Source organism: Rhincodon typus, chromosome 24, assembly GCF_021869965.1.
Source record: "Rhincodon typus isolate 14 chromosome 24, sRhiTyp1.1, whole genome shotgun sequence".
Lineage (NCBI taxonomy): Eukaryota > Metazoa > Chordata > Chondrichthyes > Orectolobiformes > Rhincodontidae > Rhincodon > Rhincodon typus.
In genome coordinates, this window is record NC_063355.1 from 37,201,413 (window position 1) to 37,218,027 (window position 16,615).

The 16,615-nt window shown below is 42.2% G+C and overlaps 1 protein-coding gene across 1 annotated transcript in view; it reads left to right on the plus strand.

Annotated features, from left to right (window-relative positions):
• LOC109910584 (seizure 6-like protein) overlaps window positions 1–16,615 on the plus strand; it is a 240,985-nt gene that overhangs the window by 65,311 nt on the left and 159,059 nt on the right. The window contains exon 2 of the mRNA XM_020509799.2: window positions 9,267–9,279. Coding sequence (XP_020365388.2) covers window positions 9,267–9,279 — 13 coding nt within the window. The remainder of the gene's footprint in view (window positions 1–9,266; window positions 9,280–16,615) is intronic.

The window sequence follows — 16,615 nt, forward strand, 5'->3', positions numbered from 1 at the left end:
GAGACAAGGTGATGCCTTCTGTCAGGACCATACTTAAAAGCCTGTGTCTGTCATAGAGAACATCTTGTCAACACTTTATTTGTTATCTATGTCCTGCTACTCAGCAACTCCAAATCACCAGGGACACCTGTTGCAAAGGTGGCATAGATACAGTTAAAATGATGGTGCCATGCTTTGTGGCATACTCACACTTGTGTTGCAACTAATTTTAAAAAGTGGCTGGCACAGCACCCATTGCAGTTGGTAGACCCCTCTTAACGGTCAAGTTGTTTCAGCACTCCCCAAGAAATGTTCTAGAGAACCAATGTTTTGGATCAAGAGATGTGTATTCTCCAACTAATTCCACAAGCAACGTGGAAGAAAGGACTCTATTAGTATGTTTGTAATTATTATTGAAGAGGTCAGGGAGAGAAAGGAGGACTCAAATAGCATTCTGGTCAGCTACTGTCTAATAATCATAAAAATAAAAGTGCTACTTTTAAAAGTGGGCTTTCAATATCCAAGCTCCGTCATCTGTCTGACAGACCTGAGTCCCTCCTAATACTGACCGAAAAGAGATGCTGTGATTGCCTGACCACAAACTGAGGCAGGTTCAGGGAACACGTAGAATAAGTAAAACCTGACTAAATTGTGGTTTTCAAATATCTGGAATTAACAGTCTAATGATGATTGTGAATCCATTGTCAATTATCAGAAAAACCCATCTGGTTCACTAGTGCCCTTTAGGGAAGGAAACTGCCATCCTTACCTAGTCTGGCCTACATGTGACTCCAGACCCACAGCAATGTAGTTGACTCTTAACTGCCCTCTGGGCAATTGGCGATAGGCAATAAATGCTGCCTGGCCAGTGACGCCCTCATCCCGTGAATGAATAAAGAAGAAAAAATGTCATGCAAAAACTGAAGCAAGCCTACTGAGTAAACAAGGAGGACATTTGCATCTCCTACTTAAATAATACTGCTTTGATAACTTGCACATTATGAGCATCATAGGGATCCCTGACACCTATGAAGGACAATGAAGCAGACATACAAATATACAAATGAACCTATTTTGAACACCAACGGAAAGAGCTACAAATTGCTAACAACAAGGGCACTGTAAGCCTCTCTCTCTATATATATCTCTATATATATCTCTCTCTATCTCTCTCTCTCTCTCTTTCTCTCTCTCTATCTCTCTCTCTATCTCTCTCTCTATCTCTCAATCTCTATCTCTATCTCTCTCTCCCTCTCTCAATATCAAAAACCAGAACCTGGTGAACACTTGGAAAATTAACCAAGATCTCAAGGATAACTGTAAAAGTTACTGCTGCTAAAGGAGCAAGACCACAGGTAAATATTCAGGACTCAGGTCGCTCTTGCAACTCAAGGAGTTTAAATTGTAATGCCTTTTAACTTTCTGACTGCATTGATCACCCTCTGTATTTGATTTTAAACTTATTACCTGTGTTTGTGTGGTGTGTTCTTGTTATTTTTTGGGATCAGTAGGTAACAAAATCCCTCTTTCATTCAATAAAACCTGGTAATTTGGCTCCTTCAATAAAACAAAATAACTGTGCTGCTAGAAATCTGAAAAATAAACAGAAAGTGCTGGAGAAACTCAGCAGACAGTCAGCATCTGTAGAGAGAAAAATAGAGTTAATGCTCTAAGTCCAATGACCCTTAGTTAGAACTATTCTCAAAATATTAACTGTGTTTCTCTCTACAGATGCTGCCAGACCTGCTGAGTTTCTCAGTTCTTTTGTTTTATTGAAGGAGCCAAATTACCAGGTTTTATTGAATGAAAGAGGGATTTTATTACCTACTGATCCCAAAAAATAACAAAAACACACCACACAAACACAGGTAATAAGTTTAAAATCAAATACAGAGGGTCCTGAATTTGGCTCCTTCAGTTTTGATAGAGTTCATTTTAATTTTAATTGAAGTGTAATAGTTGCGTGCTAAAATAAGGTGGAAGTATTTGAGGCAAAGAGGGGATTAAAAAAAAGGGAAGCCGAGTTCCTCCTCCTCTTCACCTGGTTGTAACACTGACCTGGAATGCAATATGTAACCCAGGTAGCGAACCAGAATTGAGTACCAGCTCAGCCATGACCAGATTGAATGACAGACAAGGTTCATGGGGCTGAATGGCCTAAATCTGCACCCGTGTAGAAGGTTAAATCACTCAATTATTTCACACATCCTCACTGCTAAAGAATTTTGCTATCATATTTGATGTTAGTAGAAGGACGGGAGAAGGCTGCAGGGCAGGAGAGATAATTGACAATGTTTAGAAAGAAACATTTATCGCCTTGGGAAAATTATCTGTGGCGCAGGGTAGGAAGATTGAGCTAAAAGAAATGTGACAGAAAATGCTGCAGTTAGAACCAATTGATTTTATCATCTTTTTTTAAGGGAGCCTTTTTAAGAACACCCACCCAATTTATTGACAAGAAAATACAGTTTCCTACTGCACGGCATGTCAAATATCTGCATGAAGACATCTCTGTATTCCAAGCCATGTAAAAGTATCTTTATGAATTATGCAGGAGCTTCTAACATCTGTACGAGAGGAATCAGCTGCTTCTTGGATGCCCAGTAAATGATTGTCAACCCCTCTAACACCAAAGTAAAATGTGAGGGCTTGTGATCCTTTGCTATATCAGACATTTTCCATTTGCATCATGTTCATATTTGTTCATGGGGTGTGGATGTCACTTTATTGCCTATCCCTCATTGCCCTCAAACTAAGTGGCTCTCATTGTTTTTCCCCTCAGGCTCTGTAGGGCCTCCAAGACACTGTGAATAGATTGACTTCCAGAACTGGAAGTTAAAGCCATGATGGGCAATACAACACCAATCACTGTGCGTGCAACACCGGAATAGCCATGTCCACAAACTTAGAGGGAAAATTGTTGCCAGGCCATTTCTGAGGGCAAATAAGAGTCAACCATATTGCTATAGGTCTGGAGTCATGTGTAGGCTAGGCTGGTTAAGCATGGCAGATTTCCCTTCTCTTAACGACATTAGTGAACCAGATGGGTTTTTACTATAATTGTTACATGGCCAGCATTAAAATAGCTTTGTTATAATTCCAGATTATTTTTTATTGAATTTTATTCTCGCCACCTGCCATGGCAGGATTCGAACCTATGACCCCAGAGCATTAGCCTGGGTCCAGTGATATTACTGTAATGTCACTACCAAATGTATTTGTACTTGTCAATGGGTAGGACTGAGGCTGCCAAAAGTGCTGTGGGATTTAGAGTGTCAGGGGCTAATAGTCAAGTTTAATATAATGTATATTCTGTCCATTAGTATCAGTATTTGTGCACACTGCACTTCAATACAGATGAGACACTGGTCATGGCTCCAATCAAGAGGAATGGAGAACTTTATCATAGAATCCCTACAGTGTGGAAACAGGCCCTTTGGCCCAACAAGTCTATACTGACCCTCCAAGCATCCAATTCTGATCCATACCCCTATGACCCACCTAAATCTATGCATCCCTGAACACTATGGGCAATTTAGCATGGCCAATCCACCTAACCTGCACATCTTTGGACTGTGGGAGGAAACCAGGGCACCTGGAGGAAACCCACACAGACAACGGGAGAATGTGCAAACTCCACACAGACAGTTGCCTGAGGGTGGAATTGAACCCAGGTCTCTGGCACTGTGAGGCAGCAGTGCTAACCATTGTGCCACCAGGCCACCAATGAAAGCATTTACCACGCTTGCCTTCATTGCTCAGACCTTTGAGTATTGGCGTTGGGACGTTATTTTAGAATAGAAACTAAATAGAATAAAATCCCTACAGTGTAGAAATAGGCCATTCGGCCCAACAAGACACTCTGATCCTCTGAAGATCATCCCACCCAAGCCCATTCCCCCACCCTATCCCTGTAACCCTGCGTTTCCCATGGCTAACCATCAATCCTACACGTCCTTGGACACTATGGGTAATTTACATGGCCAATTCACCTAACCTGTTCATCTTTGGACCGTGGGAGGAAACAGGAACACCCAGCAGAAACCCACATTGAGTTTGTACAGGACATTGGTGAGGCCTCTTCTGGAAAACAGTGTCCAATTCTGATTGCCCTGTTAAAGGAAGGATATTATTAAACTGGAGAGGGTTTAGCAGAGATTTACCAGGATATTACCAGAAATGGAGGGTTTGAGTTGTAAAGAGATGCTGGGACTTTTTTCACAGGAGTGTAGGAGGTTGAGGGGTTCCTTATAGAGGGTTATAAAATCATGGGAGTATAGATAAGGTGATTGGCGGGTGGCTTTTCCCTAGGGTAGGGGACTTCAAGACAAGGGGCACATTTTAAGGTGAGAGAAAGAGGGGCATTTTTTTTATACAGCGAGTGGTTCGTGTGTGGAATGAACGGCCAGGGGAAGTGGTAGATGCAGGTACATTTACAACTTTTAAAAGACCCTAAGTACATGAATAAGTAGTATTTGGGGGGATATAGGTAAAACACAGGCAGGTGGGACTAGTTTAGTTTGTGAGTATGGTCAGCATAGTCTGGTTGAACCAAAGGGTCTGTTTCCATGCTGTATGTCGCTATGACTCTGAGCAAACTAAAGTGAGATGGGAAAGATTTAAAAGGGACATGAGGGGCTACTTTTTCACACAGAGGGTCGTGTATGGAATGAGCTGCCAGAGGAAGTGGTAAAGGCTGATACAATTACAACACTTAAAAGGTATTTGGACTGGCACATGATTAGGAAGGGTTTTAAAGGGTTTTGGATAAATACAAACAAATGGGACTAGTTCAGTTTAGGAACTGTGGACGGTATGGACAAGTTGGACCAAAGGTTTTGTTTCTGTTCTGTATGACTCTTTAACGCTAAGTCTAAAAATTTATTATAGCCAGCAATTTTTTTTAAACTCCCAGTCATGTAAACCTTTTCAAAACTTGAAAAAAAAAACTCCCTCAAGTGCTAAAACCTTGCCAAATTGAAGAGATTTCTGTTCACAAAGGCGGCGGTGGTGGTGTAGTGGGGGAGTCATTGCACAAGTGATTCAGAAGCCCTGGCTGGAGTTCTGGGGTCAGGAGTTTGAATCCCACCCCAGCAGATGGTGAAATTTGAATCCTATTTCCCAAAAAAAATGTGGAATAAAGGGCTAGTCTAATGGTGACCACATAATCCATCTGATTCACTAATGTCCTTCAGGAAAGGAAGTCTGCCATGCTTCCCTAGTCTGACCTAGATGTGACTCCAAACCCTTAGTAACACAGTTGACTCTTAACTGCCCTCTGAAATGGACCAGAGACAATAAAGACTGCAGATGCTGGAAGCCAGAGTCTATAGGCAGGAAAGTCAACATTTTGGGTCAAAACCCTTTTGATTTACCTGCTCCCCTGATGCTGTCTGACCTGCTGTGCTTTTCCAGATTCACACTTCTTGACTCTGAAATCGGCCATTCAGTTCCAGGACAGTTAGAGATGGGCAGAAAATGTTGGCCTTGCCAGCGATGACCACATCCCATGATAAAAACAAAAGGGGATAAAAAGAGCCCACATCAAAGACAGTTAATCACAGAAGGATTATGGAGCAGAACGAGACTATTCAGCCCATTATGCTTGTACTGGATAATCCTAGAGCTGGCTCAATAATTTGCTGTCCTTATTGCTGCCACACAAACCCTGGCTTTGTCATCAAGCCACAATGGGATGGCTGTGGTTCGGTGGGTGGGGGTTTTGCTGCCTACACTTTTAAAGTCCATTGTCAGAGGTCCAGGGATGAACAACACCCAAGAGTTGGCATTCAACCAGCTTAACTATCTTTAAAACGGAAAAGTAGTGAAACACAACAACAAAAAAACAGAGATAGTAGGAACTGCAGATGCTGGAGAATCCGAGACAACAAGGTGCAGGGCTGGATGAACACAGCAGGCCAAGCAGCATCATAGGAGCAGAGAGGCTTAGGCTGATGGTGGAGCTAGGGCTGGATTCCAATGGCTGAGGGCTGGAGTCTGGGGTTCTGTAACCGATTGATGTTCGGAAAACAAGACCAGGTAATATTGCAGTTAAAAAAAATCCACAGGTTATGAATTAAGGCACAGAGAGATGTCATTAAATTTTAATTCCATTGATTCCAGATGCAGAGTGAAAAAAATTGCACGGTGATATTTAATGAACGGATTGTTCTCTATAGCTGTCAAAAAAGTTTAGGATCATAGATTCTTCAGAAAGTCATCAAAATTAAGCTGCAGTGAGTTTTCCTTTCTTGACTTTCCTTAACCAGCTGTAAACCTACCGTTCCCTTCTCATTTCTAGGCAAATCTACATTGTCATATTTCTGCACTGGCAGTTCTCCAGATACAAGTGCAGACAGCCACCTTGCTTCTGGTTCTTTGTCCATACCACATACAAGTCTTCTTTTAAAATTGGGCAAAGGTCTGTCAAGGGACCTTGTTCAAAGGATGTAACAAGGTAGGCAGTCCACTGCTAGACTGGATGGTACAATCAGATCTTTTGAGTGGAACTGAAATTCACCCAAGGTTCGAGTGCTACCAGTGAGGAAAGACTGAGTTATTGGCAACAAATACCAGGCTCTACCTGATTACTGCTCATGATCACATGTTCATTTGTAAAGCGTACATCTCATTTGATTTTTGATTTTATTTAATATAATCATGAATTTTGCTAGATCAGTTTAACCATTCTCTCTCATCGTTGTCGGTGGATTTGGGACGAAATAAGATATATTGGCACACTGATATTCTGATCAGGGTTAGGAAATAGGATTCCTGATCCTGATCAGGTTAAAAATTACCCACTTGCCTTTTGAACAGCTTCTGTGCTGGCGATTCCTGGATGGGGACCTGTTGTTACGAACCTGTCCAGGAATCCACAAATTCAGCAGCGGAGAGAATCAGTATGGAAATTATGCGTCTGCTTTGCAGCAGTCGGTAAGCCACGCTCAGAGATTTAGCAACTGGCCAGACAGTTGTCATGAAGATGGTGAGTTATGTGAGGCAAGTGTGTGATTAGAGGGGCAGTTGATTGTGGGATTAGGGTGCCTGCTGGGCTGGAGGATGGTGTGTCAGGTGGGTGAGGGTGTATTTGCATGTGGGTGAGCTTGGTATTGTGTCAGGTGGGTGAGGTGCCATGTAAGTGAATGGATGCTCAGGGTAGGTTGAATCGCATCCGTGATAATTTCCTTGGACAATATGGCATCCGCGATAATTTCCTTGAACAAAATGTAATGGAACCTATGAGGGAGCAAGCTACCCTAGATCTAGTCCTGTGTAATGAGACAGGAAAAATTAATGATCTCACAGTTAGGGATCCTCTCGGAAGGAGCGATCACAGTATGGTCAAATTTAAGATACAGATGGAGCGTGAGAAAGTTAAATCCAGTACCTATGTCCTGTGCTTAAACAAAGGAGACTATGAAGGAATGAGGAAGGAGTTAGCTAAGGTAGAATGGGAGCAAAAACTTTATGGTGGGTCAATTGAGGAACAGTGGAGGACTTTCAAAACGATTTTTCACAGTGCTCAGCAGAAGTATATTCCAGTGATAAGGAAGAACTGTAGGAAAAGAGAGAGCCAACCATGGATGTCTAAGGAAATGAAGGAAAGTATCAGAAAGTACCAGAAAGTATCAGGCCAACAGAAAAGTTATAAAGAAAAGTAAGATAGATTATGAGAGTAAACTAGCTCAGAATATAAAAACAGGCAGCAAAAGTTTCTATAAATATGTAAATCGTAAAAGAGTGGCGAAGGTAAATATTGGTCCTTTAGAGGATGAGAAGGCCAATTTAATAACTGGGAATGAGGAAATAGCCGAAAGATTAAACAGTTATTTCGTGTCGGTCTTCACTGTGGAAGACACAAATAACATGCCGAAAACTAATGGCAAGAAGGTTATAGCAGGTGAGGACCTAGAAACTATCATTATCACTCAGGAGACAGTGCTGGGCAAGCTAATGGGGCTAAAGGTAGACAAGTCTCCTGGCCCTGATGAAATGCATCCCAGGGTACTAAAAGAGGTGATGGGGGAAATAGCAAATGCACTAGTAATTATTTACCAAAATTCACTGGACTCTGGGGTGGTTCCCGCAGATTGGAAAACAGCCAATGTGATGCCACTGTTTAAAAAAGGAAGTAGACAAAAAGCAGGTAACTATAGGCCAGTTAGGTTAACTTCAGTAGTGGGGAAAATGCTTGAATCTATCATTAAGGAAGAAATAGCAAGACATCTGGATATAAATTCTCCCATTGGGAACACCCAGCATGGGTTCATGAAGGGTAGGTCATGTTTAACTAATTTGGTGGAATTCTTTGAGGACATTACTTGCATGGTGGACATTGGGTAACCTGTGGATGTGGTGTATCTGGATTTTCAGAAGGCATTTGACAAGGTGCCACATCAAAGGCTGCTACATAAGATAAAGTTGCACGGTATTACAGGTAATGTATTGGCGTGGATAGAGGATTGGTTGACGAGTAGAAAGCAAAGAGTAGGGGTAAATGGGTGTTTTTCTGGTTGGCGGTCAGTGGCTAGTGGTGTGCCTCAGGGATCAGTGTTGGGACCGCAATTGTTTACAATTTACATAGATGATTTGGAGTTGGGGACTAAGTGTGATGTGTCAAAATTTGCAGATGACACTAATGTGAGTGGTAGAGCAAAGTGTGCAGAAGACACTGAAAGTCTGCCGAGGGATATAGATAGTCTAAGTGAGTGGGCAAAGGTCTGGCAGATGGAGTATAATGTTGATAAGTGTGAGGTCATCCATTTTGGTAGGAATAACAGCAAGATAGACTATGTTTTAAATGGTAAAAATTGCAGCACGCTGCTGTGCAAAGGGACTTGGGTGTCCTTGTGCATGAATCGCTAAAATTAGGATTGCAGGTGCAGCAGGTAATTAAAAAGGCAAATGGAATTTTGTCTGTCATTGCTAAAGGGATGGAGTTTAAAAACAGGGGACGCTATGCTGCAGCTGTATAGGGTCCTGGTAAGGCCACACCTGGAGTACTGTGTGCAGTTTTGGTCTCCTTACTTGAGAAGAGATATACTAGCACTGGAGGGGGTGCAGAGGAGATTCACTCGGTTGATTCCAGAGTTGAGAGGGTTGGATTTTGAGGAGAGACTGAGTAGACTGGGATTATACTCATTGGAATTCAGAAGAATGAGGGGAGATCTTATACAAACATATAAGATTATGAAGGGAATAGATAAGGTGGAGGCAGGGAGGTTGTTTCTGCTAGCAGGTGAAACTAGGACTAGACGGCATCACCTCAAAATAAAGGGAAGCAGATATAGGACTGAGGTCAGGAGGAACTTCTTCACCCAAAGGGTTGTGAATCTGTGGAGTTCCCTGCCCAGTGAAGCAGTTGAAGCTACCTCGCTGAATGTTTTTAAGGCAAGGCTAGATAAATTTTTGAACATTAAAGGAATTATGGGTTATGGTGTGTGGGTGGGTAAGTGATCTTATTAAATGGCAGGGCAGGCTCGAGGGGCCAGATGGCGTACTCCTGCTCCTAGTTCTTATGTTCTTATGAAGACGTGGCTGTGTATCAGGTGTGACAGTTCAAGGTGTTGAGTAATGGGGATTCAAGCCAGCAGGTACGGTCATGGAACTAGGTTCCACATGGACTCAAAGAGCAACTTCAGTCTATACTGTTCCAACAGCTCACGGGCTGTCGGAGTTTCCAAGCCATTTGTTTCGTCATCTAAGAAAAGAATTAAGAATAGTGTTGGACAGAGTTGCCAGGTAAAGACTGTGGGCTTCACAGGGGCTGGAGAGTATCTTCACCCCAGGTAACATTACCTTATTTAATTTTGATAAGTTTCTGCTCCATTTCTGCAAGTTTCTATTGATCAATTGGTTTTGTTGTTACACTGTGAGTTTAACCAGATTAATTTTCTTGTAAAAACAGTAGAGACTGGTCAGTTGAGGCTTAATTATAAAAAAAAAATTGGTTTAATAGACCTTCCCTTGTTCTTTAATTTTTTCTCTCCTCGCTTCTTCAGTAGATAATTAAAATATCCAATTTTGCGGATGTTATCTAACAGGAATTGATGCAAATATGAAAAGACGCTGTGCAGAATGACCACTGCAAAGGTTGTCCTGCCCATTTACTTTGAGCAGAGAAATCTAGGTCATGGAAATGAAAGCACTGCTTTACATCCACAGTCTGCCAAATGTTACTTCTTTTCACAAAATAATATCTGCTGTGTTGTTTAAAAACATCTAAATTGTTCATATCGTCGTTGAGTCATGCATTGATGTCGTTTTCCTAAGTTCGCTGGTTTCAATTCCCAATCCACCACCAAATAATCAAAACAACAATGGGACTTATTATGATCTGCATTTCATATTCAGCCTTCAGTAAGTCACTGCTAGATTAACGACACTGGGTGCGATATTCACAGGCAACACACTGAGTGGGTGGTAGATGCAACGATGACCAGTGCCACTTCAAGAGCACCGAGCCACTTGAAAGGTCAGATTCTCATCTGAACAGTCCAGGGCCTGTGCTGAAGAATAGACCATTCAGGGGAGAGAGGGAAATGGATAGAGTGAGAAGGGCAGGCAGGAAGGCAGGTTATGCAGTGGCAGATTGGGAAATCCAGCTGTTTCCCTGCAAATGCAAACTAGACGTTAAGCCTCAAAGGAGAAAGCAGTTCTCCCAACGAGGAACCGGTTTGCTCCAAATGGAAAGATTTTGGGGAGAAACTATTTTTAGACTATTGGTAGCTGAATATTGCTTCAGGTCCTGCAACCAGCATAGGACTTTGTGTTTTATAGTTCACTTGTGGGATGTAGATGTCGCTGGCTGGAGCAACATTCAATTGCACATCCCCAGTTGCCTATGAGAAGCAGGTGGTGATCTGCTTTCTTGAACTTCACAGTCTATTCGGTATGTTGGACTAACGACGCCATCAAGGAGGGAGCTCCAGGATTTTGACCCAGTGACAGGGACTGAACTTTGTTTCCAAGTCAAGACTGTGATTGACTTGGAGGGGAACTTGCAGAGGGTGGTGTTCCCATGTATCTGCCCTTACCCTTCTAGATTGAAGTGGTCATGGGTTTGGAATGTGCTGTCCAAAGAACTTTGTTTAATTTCTGCAGTGCATCTTGCAGATGGTACACACTGCTGCTACTGAGCATCAGTGGTGGAGAGAGTAGATGTTTGTGGATGTGGTGCCAATCAAGCAGGCTGCTTTAATTGAAATATTGTCATAAGTTTCAGTGGGCATATTGAATGCCCATTTTAAGATCTGCTCAAAATCTGAGATTAGTGAGCCTTCAGCAGCCCATACGCAATAGATTTTAAAGCAAAATTTTGTCTACCTGTCAAACTGCTTACAGACTTGAATGAGGCAGCAGGCAAATGCAAGTTGCCTCCTCTAACATGCAGACTGTTCACTCTACGCTGAGTCTATTCTTGGATTTAACTGTAGGACTGATATCACTTCCTGATACCTAGAGACATTCTTACTCTGACCCCATATCAGAACATACAAAAGAACTACATAAACAATTGTGAGCAGTTCAACATTTTTACACTAGGACATGAAATTGTACAAGTTTTTGGCATCCAAGTGGGCTAAAGAAGCTTCATGGCTACTCCAGTTACCTCTTTTAAGCGAGCAAGGGGAGAACTTAGATATTTTCAATACAACCTGCTCAGTGATGTTATTACATACCTCCAAAGCAGGTGTGCTTTGGACTGGAGCCCAGGTCTCTTGGCTCAGAGATAGGAACACTACCAATGCACAACAAGAGCCCTTCAAGAGGCAGGGTTTATATTTGGCATTCAATCAGTGACACAATGGCAATTTATTGACTTGCTGTTTACTCTGAGCATTAACCTTTCTGAATTGTGTTTATTAATGGGAATTGTATTGCAAAGGGTTGGAATGAGAGGGTCCAACTATTAATGTGTCTTAGAAACAGCTGGTGCTGCTGTGTACGTTTGCAGCTGCGTTTCAAATTGATCAGATTTAACATGGAGAATCAATGGGGTACAATTGTAATCTAATGCTTCCATTAGGAAACTAATGGGGTTAAATGCAGAACTGATTTTGCACACCCCACCAGACTTTACTTTCCAATGAAGCCAATGAAGACCAGTGGTAGGCAACATGAAAAAAACAATGTTCCATCTGATCCACTGGTTTGCTGTAAAGAGGCAACAAGCAATGAATACTAAACTTGAACAAAGTTCTTAAGGAAGGCTCATGAATGTCATTATAGGTCTTAAAGAGAAGTGAGAAATTGATTAAAAAACAATATGAAATGTCAATGTGTCTTTATTTTTCAGTCTACTTTTTCTTTAGGAGAAACGGCACAGAAACAGGCCATCCATCCCAACCAGTCCATGCTAGTGTTTATGTTCCATTCGGGCCTTGTCCTATATATTGTCACTTAAATCCATCATCATAACAATTTATTCCCTTCTTACTCCAACACTTGTCTAGTTTCTTCTAAAGTGCATATTCATTCGCTGTGGTTCTAAGTTCCACATTTTCACACTTGGACAAAGAATGTTCTTCTGAACGTTTTTTTTAAGAAAAGAAAAGGGTGGCATGGTGGCTCAGTGTTAGCATGGGTACTTCACAGCACCAGGGTCCTGGGTTCAATTCTAGCCTTGGGTGACTGTTTGCACATTCTCCCCATGTCTATGTGGGTTTCCTCTCACATTCCAAAGATGTACAGGTTAGGTGGATAAGCCATGAGAAATGCAGGTTTAGGGTAGAAGGGTGAGACTGAGTGGGATGTTCTTCAGAGGGTCAGTATGGACTTGATGGGCAGAATGGCCTGCTTCCACACTATAGGGGTTCTATGATTCTATTTGATTGTCTTATCTTGATGGCCTGCAGTTATGCTGTTCTCTACAAGTGGAAAACTTCTGTCTATAAGTATTTTCATCAAAGTATTTCAACATTTTAAAGATCTTAATTGAGTCACCACTTAGACTTTTAATCTCAAGGGAAAAAACGAGACCCAGCCTGCCATTCGCCACTGGTATGTGGCCATTCCAGTATCTATTTCTTTGCTAGCTTCGAGTATCAATCTCATAAATCTTCATTGCACCCTCTCCAATGACCATATCTGATGACCACAACTGCTCATAGTACTCCAAGTGTGGTCTAGCAAGGCTTGATATAAGTTAAGCTTCACTTTTATACTCCTCAAATCTATCCGTCTAGAAATAAAGCCCAGCGCTTGCTTTACATTTAAGTGGCCTTGCTAATTTGCAACTTTTATTGATTGGTGTTTTTGGTCATGGAAATATCTATGTTCCTGAACCTCAACTACACTTGCACTTTCCAAATAATAAGTGACCTTTTCTTCTAAACAAAATGCATAACCTCACATTGGTCAATGTTGAACATTCATTTGCCTATTTTCCAAGTTTATTAATATCCTCTTTTAATTTGTTGCAGGGCTCCTCAGAATTGATTAACCCCCACCTAATCCCCCCAGTCTAGTGGCATCTGCCAAGGTGAAGGTGCAGGGTTCACAGTGAGGACACTGTCTAAGGAGAGAGGAAAATTAATGTCAGAGGTAAAAGTTAGATCTTGTTCTTTAGCCGGTAAAAGACAGGCCCATAAGCAAGGTCAGGAGTTTCATACTTATAAAGTCTCCAGAACACATGAGTTGGTTTAAGACATGGTGTAATGAGGCTAGGCAAGGAAGGTTAATGAAAATCATCGTATTAATAAAAATTAACTGAGTGGAAAGGAGGGATATAAGAGAGAGGGGAATATGAGTTAATTTAAGAGGTGGAGCCACATGAATTGACTTGAGTATTCCTTTTGGAAATACGAGCTATCAGGATGTATGTGCAGTGATTTGTAATTACTTCTGATGGTCCCACAGTGTCACAGAATACAGCATAGGGCGTCTTACAGTTCTATTTGGCAGGTGCTGTTTTGCAAATTGCTAGAACATCGAGGGACTAGTTGAAATAATTTATTGTACTTCAGATCAGATTAGTTCATTTACTTCTCACCTCACAGGGATTCCTACCAGACTATCGCTATCTGGTGTCTCACCAGTGTAAGCCTTTGTATGGGAATGGGTTTTTGTTCAAGTTTAAAATCTGATTGTTGCATAGCATTGTTATGTATTTCTTCAATGGTTACACTTGTTTTACAAATAGGAGATGAGTTTGGTGTAGATTTCTATAGTCCTTATGATTATAGTTGCAATTAGTGTTTTGGCAACTGTTCCTTGATATCGCTGGGATAAATTATCTGTATACAAGATACAAAGAAATGAAACAACTCAATTTATAAAAAGCAGGGCTTATTAAAAGTCACTGCTGTTCTGTACATCTTGATAAAAACAAAATCTCAGTTTTCATAATTGTTTTATTTCCACCTTTATATTCCAGACTGAGACATCCTCACTGTGCGTTTAAGTGCAGACTTCAACAGATCTGACGTTGGGAAGGTTTTTAATATATCTGTGTGTCCATACATAATTGTGATGACAAACTTTCCTGCTGCATTTAAATCAAATCTTCCTAATCCACTCAAAAGTTTTGGAGTGCTTAAACCTCCATTGGTCTTTCCTTCTTCCTGCAATCTACATGAGTTTGAAGCATGAAGCAGGCATCATTCATGCAGTGTTCAAGTTGGATGGCTCAGACCAATACAGGAAATTTAGATATGACCTCCATAAAGCCAGGTGGCAGTATGGACCAAGTTAGAGGCCCAAACCTACCAAATAGACTCCCGCCGCATGTGGCAAGGCCTGAACAACATTACAGGATACAAAATGAAGCAGATCAAGATGATGAACAATGACACTTCCCTCCTTGATGCGCTCAATGCTTGGTTTGAGCAGAATGCCAGCAGCGGAGTGACATTTGCCCCGACAGCCGTGGACCCACCTGTTCCCTTGGGCACTGCTGCAGAAATCAGATCAGTCTTCCTGCAACTCAACCCAAGGAGCATGATGGGCCCAAACGGTGTTCCCAGCCAAGCACTCAGATCCTGTGCAGACCAGCTGGTGGAGGTATTCACCGACATCTTCAACCTCTCCCTCCTACAAGCTGAAGTCCCCACCTGCTTTAAGAAGACCACCGTCATCCCCATACCTGAGAAAACACATGCAATGTGCCTTAATGACTATGGCCCAGTGGCTCTGACCTCCATTATCATGAAGTGCTTTGTGAGGCTGGTCACGGCCCACATCAACTCCAGTCTCTCAGCCTTCCTCAATCCCCTACGGTTTGCCTATTGACGTAACAGGTCCACAGCAAATGCCATATCCCTAGCCCTGCACTCATTCCTGGAACATCTGGACAACAAGAACACCTATATTAGACTCCTGCTTATCAACTACAGCTCCACCTTCAACACCATTATCCCCTCCAGACTGATCTCAAAACTCTGTGCCCTCTGCAACTGGATCCTCAGCTTTCTGATCCATAGGTCACAATCAGTGAGGATAGGTAACTGCACCTCCTCCACAATAACACTCAACACTGGAGCCCCCCCAAGGATGTGTCCTCAGCCCTCTACTGTACTCCCTGTACACCTACCACTGCATTGCCAAATTCTGAATGAATGCCAACTACAAGTTCGCTGACGACACCACCGTAGAGGGACGGATATCTAACAATGACGAGTCAAAATGCAAAAGGCAGATAGAGGGCTTGGTGTCAAGGTGCAATGAGGACAACCTCTCTCTCAACATCGGCAAAACTAAAGAACTGATCACTGACTTCAGAAAGAAAGGAGGAGAACACACCCCCATCTACATCAAAGGAACTGAGGTTGAGAGAGTGGACAGCCTCAAGTTCCTAGGAGTGATGATAATCAACAACATGTCCTGGACTTCCCACATAGACGCAATGGTCAAAAAGGCACAACAACACCTCTTCTTCCTCAGGCGGCTCAGGAAATTTGGCATGTCCACAAGGTCCCTCACCAACTTCTACAGATGCACCATTGAAAGCAAACTGTCCGGGTGCATAACAGCCTGGTACGGCAACTGCTCTGCCCAGGACTGTAAGAAACTACAGAAGGTGGCGTGCACAGCCCAGACCATCACAGAAGCCAACCTTCCATCCACGGATTCTATTTACACGGCTCGCTGCTGTGGAAAAGCGACCAACATCATCAAAGACGCATCACACCCTGGTAATGATCTCCTACAACCTCTTCCGTCAGGGAGAAGATACAGAAGACTGAATACATGCACTAGCAGGTTCAGGAACAGCTTCTTCCCTGCCGTTATTAAACTGATGAACAGACTCTCTACCTTCAAATAATGTTAATCTTGCTAAAGTTGATCTCAACTAGCGCACGCCCTGGGTAATGTAACTTGTCTGCCTTTGTCTAAGTCTTTTTACAACCTCTGATCTGTACATCCTTGCTTACTGTGATCTGCCTGTACTGCTCCTAAACAAAGGTTTTCACCGTACTTTGGTACGCGTGATAATAAATCAGTCAATCAATCGATCAATCAATCATTTATCCATTGCTTGAGTTGATGAAGATAGAATTGTTTCTTCATGGTCACTGAGTAAAAATGCTACAAATTGCTGCTTAACAACCCTTTGAGAATAGCTATACCCACAAGTATGCGTGGGCAGTTTTTGTGTATATTTAAGGTTGAGATCAATAGATTCTTGATCCGT